At 39.0% G+C, this 19213-nt stretch overlaps 1 protein-coding gene across 4 annotated transcripts in view; it reads right to left on the bottom strand.

The window, feature by feature from the left end:
• The window catches only part of CCDC13 (coiled-coil domain containing 13), a 114385-nt gene that overhangs the window by 65406 nt on the left and 29766 nt on the right, over positions 1–19213 (bottom strand). For 3 of the 4 annotated variants that reach the window (XM_074283176.1, XM_074283175.1, XM_074283177.1), the window contains exons 5-8: positions 17771–17860; positions 9492–9608; positions 7769–7873; positions 4663–4821 (exon numbers count right to left, since the gene is read on the bottom strand). In XM_074283176.1, coding sequence (XP_074139277.1) covers positions 4663–4821; positions 7769–7873; positions 9492–9608; positions 17771–17860 — 471 coding nt within the window. The remainder of the gene's footprint in view (positions 1–4662; positions 4822–7768; positions 7874–9491; positions 9609–17770; positions 17861–19213) is intronic. The other variant, XM_074283178.1, reaches the window with a different exon arrangement.

The raw sequence follows: 19213 nt of genomic DNA, 5'->3' as shown, positions 1-19213 counted from the left end.
GCCAGTAGTCATGTTGTTGAAGTTATTCCAGTCCTCTCTATTCTCCATGACTCCATTTGGGGTTTTCGTGGCAAAGATACTGGAGTAATTTGCCATTTCCTTATCCAGTTCATTTTACAGATGAGAAAACTGAGGCAAAAAAGGTTAAGTGACTTGACCAGGGTCACACAGCTAAGTTGTGTCTACGGCCAGATTTGAATTGAGATCTTGACTCTAGGCCTGCTCCAATGGTCATAAGTAAGCATCAGTGTTGTGAATGGAACCTGGAAGGTGTTCATAAAAGTGTCTAGGTTTGTTATGATCTTGTTTAGCAACTGTTCTTTTTTATTTTCATCTTCTCTTTATATTTGACCATTTCTAAGGAAAAGAGAGGCTTTTCACAATGCTACTGACAGTGTCCAGTCCTGGAACATTTTGATAATCTTTCACTAACAGGGAGGAAAGCAGGTCAACATCTGACTGAACTATGTTGCTTTCTCACTTGCACATGCTCATGTAGCTTGGAGAAAGCCACCCTGTGAGCTCAGCCCTTCAATATCATGGCCAAATGGCTCCTTACACTGCTCACCCAAGGGCCAGGTGTGCCATGTGATGTGCATTAAAAACACCTGGACCAAGAGGGACAGGTGTGCCATGTGATGTCCATTAAAAACACCTGGACCAAGAGGGCCAGGTGTGCCATGTGATGTCCATTAAAAACACCTGGACCAAGAGGTTCACATGGATACAGCCCCATCTTAATCCTAGTACCAGAATGATGCTTTTCATAGACACTGTCATACAGAAACTCATCATCTTTAAGCCACAGAGAATACAAAATGTTCAGAGTATGGAATCCTTGCAAAAGAAAGGTCTTTGAGGAAGGTAGCACAGTGTGGTGAAAAGAAGGATGACTCCCAACTCTCAAGTCATAGCCTGCTTCTAATAATGATTAGCTATGTTCCTCTGGCAAATCTCTTAATCTGTTTCCTAATCTATAAAACAAGGGTGGGTTAAATGGTCTCTGGGGTTTCTTTCAGCTTAGGGCTCTCTAATTCTACAATCCTATTCTAAATTAAAACCATTAGTAGAGCAGGATAACATAATACAGTACCTGTGAGTTCTATTCACACTCTCCCATCTAAGCTTTCAATGAGCCTACAGGTTAGTTCACACCCCAAACTGTAAAATTCAATTAGAAAAAGCAATCATTTATTTCTAACTGTACAACAATGAACCAAACCTTTAATCATAGGAGAATAAGAGCAGGAGAGCAACTTGTTCCAAGACTACTCCTATGTAAACCTTATTCAATTAAGATGAGATATTATTGCCACTACTATTAATAATGGCAATCTTAATGACCAGAATTTTCCAAAGTGAAGTGGGCTGACTCCGGGTTAGCTCAGGGCCTCTGAGGTCCCTTCCATGCCTTAGACTCGAGTTACTAATTGATCTTATTGTATTTGGAGAAATGTTACAAGACCCTAAGGACATACTAGTGCAGGTTTCAGACGGTGGAGGTTTCTGGGCATGGGACACAATAGCCCTTCTTGCACAAAGTAGGCACTTATTGCTTGTTGAATTGTCGGGCCCATCTGCTCCTTCCTCTCCATTCCCACAGCAATCACACTAGTTCAGGTCCCACCACCTCAAGCCTGAACTTCACTAGCTTTCTAACTGCTCTCTCCATCCAATCCATTCCTATGCAAGGACATCAAACCAGATTTCTTAAAACATTAAGTTTATGTTGAACTCTGACTCAAAAATATCTAAAGGCCTCTTTTCCTTTTCCCCCACTGTCTATACAATTCAGATAATTAGGCACAGGACACACATCTTAAGAGTTGGAAAGCAGCCTAATTCAACCTCCTTGTTAAGTTGTTTGGTCACGTCCAACTCAAGAGTTGGGATTTTCTTGGCAAAGATACTAAAGTGGCTTGCCATTTCTTTCTCTGACTCATTTGACAGATGAAGAAACTGAGGTAAACTAGATTAACTGACTTGCCCAGAGTCACATAGCAACTTAAAATGTCTGAGTGACCTCAGACCTGAATTCTGGAAGAAGAGTCATCCTAATTCCAAGCTATCTATACTCTTTCCCAGCTGCACACTTCCATCCCCTTATATGTAATAAAGTTTTGAGGACAGATGGAGTTTGGAGATTTGTAATTCAAAGAGAACAATAGTATCTCTTGGTCCTGAGAGGAATATGTACTATAGAAATCACCGAACCAGAGGGTGGCTTGAAGTCACACCTGAGAATTTTGGAAAGAGGCATTTACAACCTGTCAGACAGCTGACCAAGAAGAAGGAGCTGGCTTTATATGAACTCAGCAGGAGCAGCATCTCTGGTCTTCTTAGGACTTAATAAGTCAGGCTGAAAAAGAAAGTTTGTGGCACCTGCCAGAGAAGGGTGGCCAGGTAAAATTTAAATTAAAACAGAATAGTCAATCTTAGGAATTTTCCTAACTTGGGTAAGTCGACATCTGAGCTATAGTAATTGTTGTAATAATTTTTCATGCTGTACAAATACATAGCAGAAAAAGAGACCAGGTGGATCCAGAGGCCATTACATTGCCCTCAGGATAAAATCAAGATAATTGTTGAAATAGGGTGTGACTGATTAAATTTCTGGAGAAGAATGAGGTGAGGAAGAAAAGATCACATCCTCACCCAACCCCAAGGGGAAGACAGGTGAGTCGTGAGAAGAAAAAGCTCAGCTTACAGAAGGGAGGAGAAAGCAGAAAGGGTCCCTCCATCCACTAGTGGTACATGAAGGTTCATTAAGCCCCCATAATTCAGAATCTCTCAGTCAGCCTCTCTCCTTCCAAATCCAGAGAGGGCTCATGTCCTGATACAGCTGTGACCCCAACTTCACCAGATCTAATCAAACTGATCGCCTGCCATTGCTTCGACCATCCTGATGTGAGCATCCTGCCTTCTGTGAACTAGTTTTCTTCCTGGCTCTTCAACAAAACCATTGTCAGTTTCCACTCCAACATTTTCCTGATAGCTTAAACAAAAAAGTAAAAAACAAAAACAAACAAAAGAAAAATTCCACTTTTCTGATAGCTTTAAAAAAACAATAACAACAACAACAATAACAAAAAAAAACAAAACAAAATCAAAAACAAAAAAAGTTTCTCTCCCTCCCATAGGCCAGATCCTCCCCATACTTCTGAGGTGCCAGTTTCACCAGGTCTCTCAGCCGCTCCATTTTGACAGAGTCTCCCCTTCTCTCACCCCTTCACTGGACTCCTATGTACTGCACTGAGCTGTTTCCTGAGCCCAGAACATGCCTTGGTGCCAATTTCTACACATCCAACAAAGCCCAATTGCTATGGTACCATCTTCAAGAAGACTTGCAAATTCCCTGCCCCCTCCGACCGCACCGGGTAACAATCTTGTTCTCCTGATCTCAGCCCTCTGATTTGCACATCATGTAATAGTGTACATTATGGATATCTGGTCTTATGTGTGAGCATAATGTCTTCTTGCTTATCTTCTCTCCCAAATGGATTGTGAGTTCATGTGGGCAGGGACTGGACGTTATCTAAATTTTGTAACTCCTCCATCTCCTAACACAATGCTTCAGCCAGCAGTACACATTAAGTGTTTAACAAATAAATGACTATCTAGAGCAAATAAGATATGACTACATGGCTTACCAGTCAAGGGTCAGAACCTAATCTTCCCCCCCCCAAACCCCTACTACATGACCAATATTTTATCTTAGGGTAATGATCTCTCAGATAAACCTCAGCTAAATCAACATGTGAGCTTTACGGGGGGCGGGGGGGGGGGGCGGAAGTGGACTGGCGATTTCAAGAAGTTGTCTGTGTAACCTTAGGACTCAGTCATAGAAAACATACTTGCTAACCACTCACTAGGACTTGGGCGAATCATTCAGACTGGACTCTGAGACTGGGCAATAGTCACCGGTCACATCTGGGAAGTGATTCTCTACTGCTTGCAAAAGAGCTGGTTCCCAGACAGGCATAGGTTGGACCTTGGGTTTGGATCCCAGCTCAGTCACTTATCTGGTGGATGACCTAGTACAAGGAAGTGCCTTCTCCTCAGTTTACCTCTGTAAAATGAGAGAGTTCAACAAGATAATATCTAAGGGCCCTCCCAGCCCTAAATTCCCCCACCAAATAAACTAATTTATGCACAGTATAGAGTCACTTTGTTGTTGTTGTTCATTCTTGTATGATTTTTTGTGGATTCCCTCCCCCTCAATTCAGGATTTTCTTGGAGAGATACTGGAGTGGTAGTTTGCCATTTCCTTCCCCAGCTCATTTTACAGATGAGAAAACTGAGGCAAATAGGATAAAATGATTCGGCCAGTAATACACAGCTAGTAAGTATCTGAGTCTGCAAGAGGAGTCTTTGGACTTCAAGCCCGGTTTCTCTATCTAGCTGTCTTATTGTATATTATAGTTATTTGTATTTGTAGTTTATGGCTGAGCTAAACTATTAGTTCCACTGGGGCAAGAATCATGTCTTATCTAAGATTTGTTTCCCGCAATATAATAGGCATTTAATAAATGCTTAATTGTTATTATTATACAATAAAATCTGGACTGTCTTGAGCATCCTGAGTGCTAGTTCAGTGTCTCTAGAAGTACCTGGATTAATCTAGGTGGGTATGGAATCCCACTCATAGAAGCTTTTCTTTACCTCTAATGCATCCTTTTTTTCTTTCTCCAAGATACGGATCTTTAATAGGTTTTTCTCTTGAGCTGAAAATTTCTTTGTTTCTGAGTGGTTTCGCATCTCCTCCTCATTATTATTGGAACGATTCCGGGTTGTACCTAATTGATTCTCCAGCTCTCGAATCTACAGGAGAATATAAAAATAAAATTCCACAGGTATAGGTCTGAGCTGAAAGGCTCTACCACTGAGGTTGATTTGACCCAATAAAAGAGAAATGGCATAATGTTCCACCAGGGTGCCTGTCAAATGTACAAATTGAACAAGCTTGACTAAGGAAGGTAGGACAGTGGTAAATCTCTTCCCCACCTCCTAATTTTTCACATATAATTAGGAAAAGTTTTTTTCTCTGCTACTCAAATTATAGCCACTTCAATATGTCTCTATAATATCATTTTAAAGCTTTCAAAGGCATATTAGCTTGAATCACAGCATCAATATATTTGAAGCCCACAGATAAAGCTTAAGGAGTCCTGTGCTGCCAGGCCACCCCCAGAGAGATCTGGCCTCGAACCCAAACTGTGCAGCTACTCACAAATGAGAGGGGCAAAGGAAAGAGCCTCAAGAGCTGAGTACTAGTCCAATCTCTCTTGGAACCCACTCGCTTGTGACCTTAGACACAGAATGAGTCTCCTCATCCCTAATGTGGGAGAGATGAGCAAGAAGAACTCTGGCTCCTTCCTGACTAAGCCAGTCTATGATCTATGTTCTAAGTTCCCTTTCAACTCGACATTCTGTGTTCTAAGGTTTCATATAATCTATATTGTAAGCTCGCTTCCAGTTTAAACATGCTGTGTTCTAAGGTCCCTTCCAACTCTAACATTTTGTGTTCTAAGCTCCCTTCTAGTGCTGACATTCTATGTTAGAAGGCCCCTTCAAGATCTGATGTCCTATATACTTTAACATAGTTAAAATATATAGGACTACCTGCCATCTAGGGGAGGGGCTGGGGGGAAGGAGGGGAAAAGTTGGAATGGAAGGTTTTGCAAGGATCAGTGTTGAAAAAACTACCCATGCATATGTTTTGTATATAAAAAGCTATTAAAAAATCTGACGTCCTGTGTTGTAAACTCCTTTCCAGCTTTGACATTGTGTTCTAAAGTCCCTTCCAGCTCTGACATTCTGTGTTCTGAGGTCTTTTCTAGTTCTGACAGTCTATCAATTATATTGTAAGCCCCCTTCCAGGTCTAACATTCTATGTTCTAAGTTCCTTTCCTTTTCTGACATTGTATAATCTACAATCTCTACAAATCTATTCTCAAAAGCAATTGTGACCAAGAAAAATGAGTTATGCCCCAAACAAAGAGTTTGTTGTTTGGACAATTGACATCAAACAACTACAGGAAATATGGAGAAATTATTTAGAAGGACTCGCTATTAGTATAGTTGAGGTCTCTGGGCCATTGGACATTCTGAGATAGACAATTTGGCCTGAAGCTGTTAGCTTTATCTCTTCAAAGACTGAAGCTGTTGTTTGTTCTCTGTTCTTGAAAGGGACCATGTTATCAGGGAAGTGATGGCATGTCATGTAAGTGAATTGGATTGAAGTGAGCTGTGCAAGGTCACCTGCCTCACTTTCCATCCAGAGCCATCTGGTCCACCAGTGGCCAGATAGAAATCAGGAGGAATGGAGATGGCCCTGGAGGCAGTGGGAGAACCTGGCCTTTTTAAGCTCAGGTCTTCCACAGGTCTCAAGCTTATAGAGGCAATGCCCATTCAGTCTTAATTGCTAGGTAGCAATTGAGGCAAAGAATCTCCCCTTTGACCTAGTTCAAAATAAATCTAAATAAATAAATCTTTCAGGGTTTCTGGCCAAAGCAGAAATGATTGCTATTTACATTCATTATGAGTCAATCAGAACTCTAAAGAAAATTAGCTAGGGATCAGATACCTAAGATCCTACTTATGAGGGATATTAGAATGAGTCTTAAGGGAGAACTGACACCTAAGGGTAAATACCTCCTATCTACCTAGCCCCTCTGTAACTAGTCTAGCTCATCTCCTAACATTCCCCTGTTACACGGTGCCTTTCTGCCCCCACTGCCTATCTCTTTCACAAAAAATTGAAGATCAAATTAACATAGACTTTTGTTCCTGTGGAGGCTGAGAGGACCTGCTGTATGTGAGGGAGCTCAGAGAACGCTGGAGTTCCCATTGCTAACCACACTCCCAGGTTCCTTGTTCTCAGCCATGTCAACCTCACCCCTCGGATGTTCTAAACCACTTTTCCCTATCCTTCAGTTTTGCCCTGTGAAATCCCTGGCCCACTGCTGAAAAACTGCCTTTGGCTTATGCCCTTCTCCCCTTTTCATATGCCTTGTATTAACCTACATTTGTGTGTATTTACACCAATAGAAAAAAAATCTCTTCATTCTCCCTGAGTATTCCAGTGCCAGTGGGCACATTAGGCACTTGGAGATATTTGTGGACTTAAACCAGATAGTGTTCAGAACTGGCAAGAACCTTAGAAGTCATTTTATTTGATAGACGAGGAAACTGCAACTCAGAGAGAAGTGACTTGTCTGAATTTGAACCCAGGTCCTATTTTAGCTATTTTAGGTTTTCTCCACTTTGCAATGCAGCCTCTTTGGAAAGCACTGTTTGTGCAAACAAGTCATGATAACTAACCCTTCATAAATTAACTAACCCTTCATAAAAACTTCTGAATATCCTCCACAGCACAATTCCAGAGCCTCTGATCACTGCCTGGGGCCTGGGGCTGCAGCAGGGCGAGCACTGCCCTGAGATTTGAGCACCAGTTCTGTTTGTGGGGTGACGGGGGAAGGTCACTTCACTTTCTAAGTTTCCTCATTTGTAAAATATTTCTAGTACCTACCTCATGGAGCCATTGTGAAAGAGGAACCTGGAGTTATGGATAGGGAGAGAAGGCAATGTGACTGCCCCACTTCCCAGGGCTGTGGTAAGGACTGAAGAGCAGAAAAGGGGATTATTCTATTTCTAACACCTCACTGGGATAATCAATCTGCTGAGAAAATGCCAGGAACACCATAATAATCTTTTTTAAAAATTTTTCTACAAGTTAGGAACAAGAGAATCCAGAGCCATAACTCACCTTGCTCTGCAAAACGAGAATCTGCTGGGCCCGACCACGCCAAGTCCCAGGGGAGTTAAACAGTTGCTGAATGTTGATGTCCTCCCCAACTTCACTTGCTAAAACCTACAAATCAGGGGCCAGTGGAATTAGTGCCATTACTGCATGTGAACCCCAGCTGGCCCCCTTCCATGATACTGCTCCATAGGGTTCAGGGACAGGACCCACAGAGGGTGAGGGTAGAGGAGATGGCCACCCACCTGAAGGATACCCAGAAGAACTAGGCATTCCCCACCCCCAACTGCCAGAGTTTAGAACAAATAACCTTAAACCACAGATGCAGAAAGCTCTCTTTCCAACTCCAACTCATTTCCACCCAATGCATGACAGATGAAATATAAACTTGGCCATGGCAAATCCTTGTGTTTCTTTCAACCTGTTTCCCATTTTGCCTTAACCTTGGCTAATTCTGGATAATGACAGGAAGTACATTCCACATTGTGTATTTGCAAAAATTTGGCCCCACATCCCCTGCCACAGAGTGTAGAATCAGGCAAAAAAAAAAAAAAAAATGGATGGCCATCTCTAAGCAGCAGCCAATGTAGAGTGAACAGAACATATCAATCTGATATGCTGGGGTGAAATTATTGGGGGCTTTTGAGGAGAACCAAATGGTGACATCAGTGAAGGTCCAAGCCCAGAGCTGACTTGAGATTTCAAATCTGAAAGAGTATGCTTCGATTTATAAACTTGGCCTCTTTATTGCCTGTCAACTGAAACCGAGCCATGTGTACAAAGCTTTTTCAGCTTGTTTCCACAATAGAAGACTGTTTCAGAAATCTTGGCTAATATAAAAGGCTCCAGCAGAGAGGAAAGACTCTAAAGAATTTTAGTTGCAATCACTATTTAAATGAAAATAAATAACAAACCAATTGGGATCTAATTCCAACTCTGCACACTTTCTTTAGAAAGGAACCTTTTAGTGTAATGGAAAATACCCTGGATTTAGTCACAGCATCCCTTCTGCCATTTTTACTAGCCCTGTGACCTCGGGCAAATCTGCTCTTCTCTGGGCCTCAGTTTCTCATTTTTGTAAAACTGAGATAAAAATATTCGCTCACAGGCTTGTTGGGAAGAAAATAACTTGTTAATTATTAAGTATTATCAGAATGAAGCTTTTATCATAATTGTAGTTGTAGTTGCTGGTATTAAATAAGAGATTCCTAAAGATCAACAAAATAAATCAAATAGGCCCAGTGACATGTTCAAATCTCATATTTCTGAGGCAAATTATCGAACCAAAAATGGTTTGCTACAACAAACTAGAGACATTTATTTGACAATAATTAGCACTTTTAAAGTATAAGGGTCAGTGGAACTTGAGGTAGGGCACGGGCTTGGTAAATGGGTGTTCGGTGCCTAAGAGAACATGAAGGTGGGGACTCTGGAGAGACACTAGATACTTCAGGCATCAAACTGAATGAGTCAATAGAGATCGTGGAAAATAGGTCAGTGCATCTTGAGACATGCCCAGCAAGAACTGCCTGATTTTCATGTGACTGAATATTTTCTACTTCTAAATACAATCTATTGTTCTGGCCTTCCCTTGAATCTTGCTCTCCTAGGAATTCAACTGAGCTTGGCTATAACCCAAGGGAAAAAAAAAGAAAAAAAAGTCATTTCTGTTTTGCCCTTCTGCAGGCCAAGGTGAGGCCCATGTTGACAAGAGGAAGCTCAGAGATACCTTTTGTGCAATTTTGAGCTCCTGCTTGATGGTCTGGATCTGGTTGCGATATTCTACCATCTTAAAGTTTGCTGAAGCCAGCTTGTCTTGCAAAGTTTTCATTTCTGGATTTTCGACCTTGGGGAAAAAAGGAAACACAAGGAGCCTGCTTTCAAATCCAGAATTCTGAGCACTTGGAGATAACAGAAAGGAGCCCAGACAGGGTTAATGAGGAGAAAAAAATGGTCATAATAGATCAGTTCAAAATTTGGAGCTGGGAGGGATCTCAGAGGTCCCACTCCGTTTACAGTGGAACTGGCTGATAGTGACTCATCCTATGGGACACAGGAAGAAAAACCATAGCTGGATCTCAAACCCAGGTTCTTTGGCCAATTCCAATGCCAGCCTGTACCACATCTCTATCAGATTTTTAAATGCCTTAGAATTATAATAGGGTTTTAGTAATAGCAATACTAACACTTTTTAAAAAGAATTTTGAGTTAGAAGGAACCAAATTCAATCCTTTCATTTTATAGGTGATAAAATCAAGGCCTTGAGAACCCCAAACAGCTTGACACAGCTTGTAAGAAGGGACATAAGACTAGAGCACAGTAGGTACTAAGATCCTAATTCTTGTACTTTTTTGACATCCATAGTATGGGAATCTACAAAGATGGATTTCTGGGATACCTTAAAACATACATAATATCTGGCCTAACATGAATGTGTATGAATATATTTAAATATGCATATGTGTATATGTTTATCATAAAATGAGCTGGAGAAGGAAATGGCAAACCACTTCAGTATCTTTGCCAAGAAAACCCCAAAAGGTATAAGGAAGAGTTGGACACAACTGAACAACAAAAATATATGTATCTGTGTACATATCCATGTGTACAGACTTGGGCACACATAGGTATAGACATATGTACATATATGGTCATAGTTATATGCATGCACATGTGTAGCTATCTATGCATTACATATAAATAGTCACGTGTATACATGTATATTCCTCCTTATTATTAGAAGAAGGGCAGCACAATTATCATAAAAGTTACAATATGATTCAGAAGACCTGGATTTGAGTCTTGCTTCTACTTCTTGGATCACAGGATTTAGAGCTGGAAAAAACCTTAGAGACCTAGCTCAATTCTCTCATTTTACAGATGAGAAAACTGTAGCTAAGAAATCTTAAAAGGCTTGGGCACATTCCCATAGGAGGTGAGCATCCAAGCAAGAGTCAAACTCAAAACCTTTTATTCCAAATCCAGCAGTTTTTCCATGACAGTTATTTCCTTGTCTGTAAAATGAGGCTAGACTCAGTCAGTTACTTACTGACTTACTTACTTACTCACCCTTTTCCAAAATGAAGACTGCTATCGAACATAAAAAAAAATATCTTTTATAGCCCTTGAAATGGTTGAAGTTGTACTATTAATAGCCATTGATTTGAAAAAATGCATAACTGGGTATGGGTTCTTTGCAAACATTTCATGACCTTGGAAAACCACTGTATTATTCTTAATGATTTCTAAGTTCCCTTCCAGTTCTAAAAGAATGATCATCCCACCTCACAGTGTTGTTGGGAAGAAAGTGCTTTGGAAGGCTCCAAGTGCTATAAAAATATAAGAATATGAGTTTCTGTTCTGTGTGTGAATTATTATCCTATCATAAGTCCTATTATCCTTTCTAAACTAATTTATTTTCATTGACAATGAAAAGAAAAAGGAAATTACTTGTCTAACATTAGACTTACACGTTAAAAATTTTCATTACAGAGGTAGTTTCAAAATCGAAAATACAAGTCCTCACTTCCTAGAGAATGGAAAATCTGGGTAGGATTTGGGTCTCTGGTGGTACTGAGGCTCCCTACCTTAAACATTACCCTCCTTTTTCTGTCATTGCTTTTATATAAGATTAGTGAGGAAGATTAATCAACTGATTATCTTTCTATTCATCTCTCCAGTGGTGTTAAACAATGAATCATCTAAGATAGTTTAAGTTTTCCAGACAGCTGAAGATTTGCTCTTTTAAGTACTTTTTTAAAAAATGCACAATAGTTTGGATAAAAATCTTTCAAAGAGGTATAATGCATATTCCTGACTTTGTAAATGGAGGTCACTGAATATCAATTAACTTTTTCTGGATTATTCAAGGTTGTTTTAACTTTAATACTCATGGATTATTGGTTTGAAAGCAGGAATGGATGGTAGTACTTTTCCTAATCTTAACATTTTGTAATGCTATTTACCATACAGCACAAAATATCCAGAAGGAAAGGAAAGGGGAGCTGAAGACAAGGCATGATCAAGAAACAGCTAGTAATCCAGTTTGAATGAAAAGTCAAAAGTACAAATTCCCCCTAGTGTTCACAGTGTTGTTTAAGGAAAAGGAAACTGGATAAGAGAAACAAGCAGTTCAGAGTCACTATTCTGATAAGACATTAAACAGAGGTCTCTATGTAGCAAAGGTACAATAAACAACGTCTTGTGTAACATAATTCCCCAAAGCCTTTAGTGGTGAATGCAAGTGGAAATTCAGTAAGTTTGAAACCTGATTTACCTCTGGAGGGAGTTCTCCATTTGTGAATGTTTATCTGAATTTTCTAAGTTTCTGGAGTTTAGATCACAATCCAGCTGATTCTAAATCTGATAATAGTTGTCCTAAAGACTGTTCTGTTCCTTGATCAGTGGAGATATGATCAAAGCCTTTGATCAATCATATCAAGGGAAAATACACTTCTGAATCAAGTAATTTTCTCTCTTCCAACCCCCTGTTTCTCCCCACCCAGTAATGACCTGAAATAGCTTGAGATTTTAATACTTTAGCACTGCTAGGCCTGGGCTCTGGATTTTGTTAGAAACCTATTCATGTTCTAACATTTACTATTTATCTATGTGAAATCACATTACTTTTTTGATCATCTGGGTTTTATTTTTTGGTTTTGTCTTTTTAATGGGGATATTATTTGCTCCTGGAATTCTGATGAGGAAAGTGTCTTAGAAGTCTTAAAATGCAGAATTATTTTACCATAGTAGGGGCACCTAGATGCAATAGTGGATAGTCCTAGGTAAGCCTAAAGTCAGGAAGACCCTAAGGTCAAAAATGACCTCAAACACTTACTTACTTGTGACCTTGAGTCAATCACGGTTCCCTGTTTGCCTCAGTTTGCCTCTAGTTGATTTGGAGGAGGAAATGACAAACTACTTCAGTATGTTTGCCAAGAGTCAGACACAAGGTACTCTACAAATTAACGTTGACTTGACTAGCACTATTCCTCTCAGGATAAGGTAACCTTTGATTTTAGGCTAAGTTGAGCAAGGAAATTGAGTTTCCAGGCATAACAGTCTCCCAGCAATGGGAGCCCCATTGCCTCAAAGCTCACTGGGCTCGCTTTCCTGCTGCCAGCCCACCCTGAGGAGGCAGGTGGGGAACTTGTGTCCAAAAAGTCAAATAATGCAAGGACCAAGCTCCCCCACTCAGAACACGTGCAGGAATTCTAAAAAGGAAAGGCTTGTCTGCAAGCAATGCTGCTATAAGAAGTGAATTTAGGATGGTAAATGTTTTATAAAAACTGCTTTAATCATCTTTTTAAAAAATTACATAGAAATCATTGTTTTATTCTATAAATTAAAATAATTCTCTTTAAAAAAACAAACAAACAAAAAACTGGCTTCAGAGCAGCTAGATGGCACAGTGGATAGAATACCAGCTCTGAAGTCAGGAGGGCCTGTATTCAGGTCTGGCCTCATTAGTTGGATGACCCTGGGCAGGTCCCTTAATCCCAATTCCCTCTCCCCAAAGCCCCCACAAACCTACTTCATGCTTAAGCTCATTCTCCCTGGGGTGGATGAGGTAGTAGGAATGACAATGTGCTCCTAGGTGTTAAGAAGTAATTTTTATACTTGTATTCTTGTTATATCTTTTTAATAAATATCCCTGTGTAAAAGATAAGAGTTAATTGGTTCCATGAAATGGGGTGCTAATCACTGGCAACTGATATGAAGAGAATACATCAGAGTCTGGGTTAGAAAACAGTGGACCTAGAGTCCTGAGTGGTAGATACATATAGCCTTGCTGTATGTCTCAACTCCTTAGGTGAGAATGGGAGTTGAGCTAAGGATCCTCAGAGTTTATAAGGACTACAGACACATTTATGAATATGTATGTAAATACATCTATTTGTACCTTTTGGGGATCTTTATTAAGTTATTCAACAAAAACTCATTAAAAATCTCCTATCTGGTTGATTACAGAAAAGCCTGTAAAGACTTACATGAACGAAACTGAGTGAAGTGAGCAAAATTAAGAGACACAGTACACAGTAACAGTAATACTGTGCTATAATCAACTATGATAGACTTAGCTCTCCTCAGTCACATATTGATCCAAGACAATTCCAAAAGTCTTGGGATGGAAAATGCCATCTCGATCCAGAGAGAGAACTGATGGAAACTAAATATGGATCAAAACATGCTATTTTCATTTATTTTGTTGTTGTTTGCTTTTTCATTCTCATGGTTTTTCCCTTTTGTTCTGATTTTTCTTTCACAACAAGACTAATATGGAAAACTGCTTAAAACGATTGTACATGTATAACATCAGATTGCTTGATGTCTTGGGGAGAGAGGAGGGAAGTGGAGGAGGAAGAAAAAAATGTGGAACTCTAAATCTTACAAAAATGAATGTTGAAAGCTATTTTTACATGTAATTAGGAAAATAAAATACTATTGAATGAAAAAAAATGAGAATAATAAAAACCTGTCATATGCTGAGGAAGAGGGAAGAGAAGGTAATAAGCATTTATTATATAGCACCAGGCATTGTGCTAAGCATTATACAAATATTATCTCATTTGATCCTTACAACAATCCTAAGAGGTAGATACTGTTATTAGCTTCATTTTATAGTAGAGGAAACTGAGATAGACAGAGGGTCGATGACTTTTTCAGAACCACTCAGCTAGAAAGTATCTGAAGCTGGATCTGAATTCAGGTCTTTCTAACTCCAGGCTCAGCATTGTGTCTAAGGCACCTCCAGCTCCCTGAACTGGACACTGAGCAGGATCTGGAGTTTAGATAAGAAACCTCTCATGGAGGTTTCAAGGTCATCCATCCCTCCCAAGTGACAGGCTGAGTCCTTGTTTACTCACTCCCTCAAAGAAAACGGAGACTAGAACATATGTTTGTACTTCTACCATGTTGGTGGACACGTAGTTAGGAATAAACAGCAGGGACAGTCCCCTGAACTTCTGACTCCTAAAAAGGACCCAGTGGGAGAACGGGTGGTGGGGAGAAAGCGGAGAGAAAGCAGTTGGTTGTCTGTCTCCCCACTCTAATCCCCTGCTTCCTCTACCCAGCCCCTCCCACGTTTATACTCCATGAGTCCAGCTGCTAGGCCACTGAAAACCTGCTGCTGACTAGGGTTATGGCATTTGGGACAAGTCATTTCCTCTCTCTTAAAGCCTCAGTTTTCTCATCTACAATTTGAATGCGGATGGACTAGATTATCTCAGGAGTCTTTTTCCTTCTTTATTCTACAATGACTTGTGCCAGATCTCCACTTATAATTCATTATTTTTTCCACCATATCAAACAAGCTGCTCCACTAGAAAAGCTCAGAGTTGACTGAACTCTTTCAACTTTTCATTATTGCCCCCTTTTTCAGAACATTTATTTAACATCCTTCCTGGAATATTCTCTAATCTGCATAGTTTAATTCTGAGGCAAAAATTCCTTTGAATGCCTTTAATGCATAGAGTACCTGCAATATTTCCTGGGATCCCCTTTCAACTCAGGGAAAATATCCAACAGAATGTCTGAATTCATCCATCATAGAAACAATAATAGTTTAAAAACTAAAATAAATATAGGGAAAAAAGCCTCAAAGAAGTGTGCAGCTCCCAAAAAGAGATTAAGTGCTTGGGTTAATTATTAAAGATTTCTAGGCCAGCAGGCAAAACTTATCCATTGAAAATCCCATAAGAATGTCAGATAAAACTGATATGGTATGATTAAAAAAAAATTGCCAGGAAAAAGTAGAAAACATCTGTCAGAAATTAGGCTTAAATAAGGGCAGCTAGGTGGCGCAGTGGATAGAGCACCAGCCCTGAATTCAGGAGCACCTGAGTTCAAATTTGGTCTCAGACACTTAACACTTCTAGCTGTGTGACCCTGGGCAAGTCACTTAACCCCAGCCTCAGGGGGGGAAAAAAGAAATTAGGCTTAGATTAATACCTCATACCACATTTTGTAATGCATTCTAAATGGCCATATGACCTTAATAAAATTAGAAGAGAAACAGATCACATATCTCTTTATAGCTATGGATAGATCTAATCTTAACTAAATAGCTTCTGCACAAAAACAATTAATGCACCTAGAATAAGAAACAGAGAAATTGAAAGAAAAAAAACATAACTTTATATAAAATTTCCCTATTAAGGGTTTGATATACAAGAAATACAAACAATTAACATATATGTAAAACCAAAAGTCATTTCCCAAGAAATAAGTGGTCAAAATAGGTGAATAGTAATTAAAATCTTCAAACTATTAACAAACTATATGAAAGAATGTTCCAAATCACTCATAATGAGAGCAATGCAAATCAAAACAACCCTGAAGTTTTACCTCACATCCTGTAAACTGGCAAAGATGGCAAAAGGTGGGAATAATCAATACTGGAGGAGTTATGCAAAAACAGGCACACTTGTTCATTTTTGGTGGATCTATGAATCACTACAACCATTTAGAAAGCAATTTGGAATTGTACAAATGAAGTGACTATTTTTTGACTCAGAGAGTACTAGGTTAATATCCTAAGGATATTTATTGATAAAAAGTTAGTTCCTATATATACCAAAATATTCATAGCAGCAAAAAATTAGAAACCAAGTAGATGTTGATCAATTGGGGAATAATTGAACAAATTGTAGACCATGAATTTAATGGTATATTACTGTTATAAGAAATAACAAATCTGATGAATACAAAGAAGCATGGAAAGATGTGAATTAATGCAAAGTAAAGTATAAGGACCAAGAAAATAACAGGCACAGTGACTACAACATCGTAAACTGAAAACACACACACACACACACACACACACACACACACACACACACACACACACACAAAAGCAAAAAGTGAATTTGCAAAATTACAAACAACATGCATGACTCAAAAAAAGTAGATATGAGAAGACACTCTCATCCTACCCATATGTAGTTGTGAGAAGTCTATGAATGTGATACTTTGCACAAATTTTCAAACTTTTCCTATGTATTGAACAGTTTTGCTGAAACTTTTCCTCTTTTTTTTTTTAACTTTTATTGTCTTTAAATATATTATTTGTTAAGGAATGGCTCTCTTGGAGGAAAAGGAAAAGGGGCAATAAGGGATTTGTTGTTGATGTAAAAAAAAAAAAGACATAAATAAAAATTTATTTTTTACAAATTAACATGCTCTAGGTAAACTGCAAATTAGGCAGGTAGGTGGTGAGATGGATAGAGTGAGGGCCCAGGATTCAAGAAAACTCATCTTTATGAGTTCAAATTCAGCCTCAAATATTTCTGGCTGGTGTTCTTGGGCAAGTCACTTAATCTTGTTTTTCTCAGTTTCCTTAGCTGTCAAATGAGCTGGAAAATGAAATGGCAACCACTTCGATATCTTTTCCATGAAAATTCCAAAGGATCACAGAGAATCAGAAATGACTGAACAACAAGTGACATTTTCATACTAAAGTATGAATGATTACCAGTTTCTTAACCACTAATATAGTGGAAAGAGTCAGAGAATTTATTTCAAATCCCAACTCAGTTATTTAACACCCTTGTGAACCATGTTACCTTGAGTACTATCAACTTTAACTCTTCTAGTTCCTTTACCTGTAAATGGAGGGAAAAGGAGTAAACAATAAAAGGAATTCTTGTTGAGAGAATATTTGGAGGAGTATGAAGCAATGTTCGGGTTTTGGGGAGCAATCCTCTGAGTTAAGTGTAGCACAAGTATTCTTACCTCAGTTTTCACATGAGGAAATAAGTTCCTGCGTGGTTTTACAATTGGAGTCAACTAGATGGTCCTTCCTTAGAATCCTTAATGCTCTTATTTCTATAATCTCATAATTATTTATCTTCTCAAATTCTCTTAGAGACTTTAGACTAGAGATCATTATGAGACAAGAGTTTTCAAGGCAATTACAAGGATAAATGATTTTATCCAAGTGAAGCAGACAATACAACAACAACAATGAAAAAAAAAAGAATCTTCTTTAGATCAAAACATAACTCATACCACAATTCCTTCAGTTGTCTTGGGATTGAACTGCTTGGTTACTGAATCTCGGCCTCCTTGTGTCTGGATCTTTGCCAAAGCTGTCTGTAACTGAAAAAGCAAATTATTTGACTTAATAATTAATTTTATTCAGCAATTATCCAGCTAAAGTAAACACTTTGATGCCGAGGAGAGGCAGGGATTGTAAGAGGGATTTTATAATTTACGAGAGAGGAAACTTGGACAAGAATACCTACATTAGGAGTACAGGAGAAGAGGATTCAGAAAAGGAGGCAGATTAATAATAAGAAGTATCTGGTAAGGAGGTAGGTGATAAGAGAGATATACTAGTAAGAGAGGTAGATAGTAAGAGAGGTAAGTGGCGAGAGAGGTAGGCAGTGAGGCAGATAGGTGGTAAGAAAGGTATGTTATAAGAAAAGTAATTACTAAGAAAAACCAAGATTCAGTGTTTAAATTACTTGAAGCCAGACACATTCCCAAAACATTCATTTAACTAACTTTTATTAAGGACAAGACTTCATGTTGGTTACCAGGGGAGATACAAAAATAAATAACACATAGTCTCTGACTTTAAAGGTTTAGAGTCTAATAAGGATGATAAAATATGAATGTAGAACAAATTAGAATATGTCAAGTGCATAGGAGGAGAAAAAAAGTGTTGTCTTATCAGATAAGGGAGATATTCCCAGCTAGAGAAAGCAGTCAAAGCTTCATGGAATAGATGATGTTTGAACTGGATTTTACTGGGTGGGTAAGAATGATGGCAATAGAAATAGAAACAATGAAAAGAGTTGAAAAAGATATCTTGGAAATAGAACTGATGCTTCCCCAGTTTACTTGGTAAATAGTAGAATGGATAAGGGAAAAATTAAAGATGATGCTCTTTGTTGGGAATACATAGAGAGTTCCTCTAATTGGTCCTAGTCACAGAGCTTTGCTCAAGAGAGTGACTGGTGCCTGAGAGCCAGGGAAAATGGATATTGATCCAAAAAGATCTCCTAACCCCATAGTTTATAAGTAAGCCTAACAATGGCTCACTCCTTTCTTCTGCACACTCTCTTCTTTGGATTTTCAAACTCAAGCACAGCAAAGAGGAATGGGGAGGTATGCTTTCTCCCTCTTATTACCTAGGAGCAGGAAATAGTAATTTTCATGAGTAGATGGCAAGTAGCCTCTGCTTGCCCAGGATAGCCTGTGAAAGCAATTTCTGGACTTCTAGTATTTGGGTGAAGTCAGACTGTTGTTTTGCTCAGTACTCATATATTGAATGTGAAGGAAGAAGTCGGAGCAGCCTGTTGCCCACACTGGAGAAAAATATAAGTTTATTCAGGTAATTTCTCCCAGAGTTTTTAAGGTTGAGACATGAGCCAAAGGGAGATAATGACCTTTTAGAGTCAGCTGCTAAGATTGAGCCTGGCCCATGGGAACCTAAAGTTCCTTGGA

This window comes from Sminthopsis crassicaudata, chromosome 1 (genome assembly GCF_048593235.1).
Source record: "Sminthopsis crassicaudata isolate SCR6 chromosome 1, ASM4859323v1, whole genome shotgun sequence".
In the NCBI taxonomy this organism is placed as follows: domain Eukaryota; kingdom Metazoa; phylum Chordata; class Mammalia; order Dasyuromorphia; family Dasyuridae; genus Sminthopsis; species Sminthopsis crassicaudata.
The sequence above is the reverse complement of the archived record's forward strand: the minus strand, read 5'-3'. Positions and strand labels throughout refer to the sequence as shown.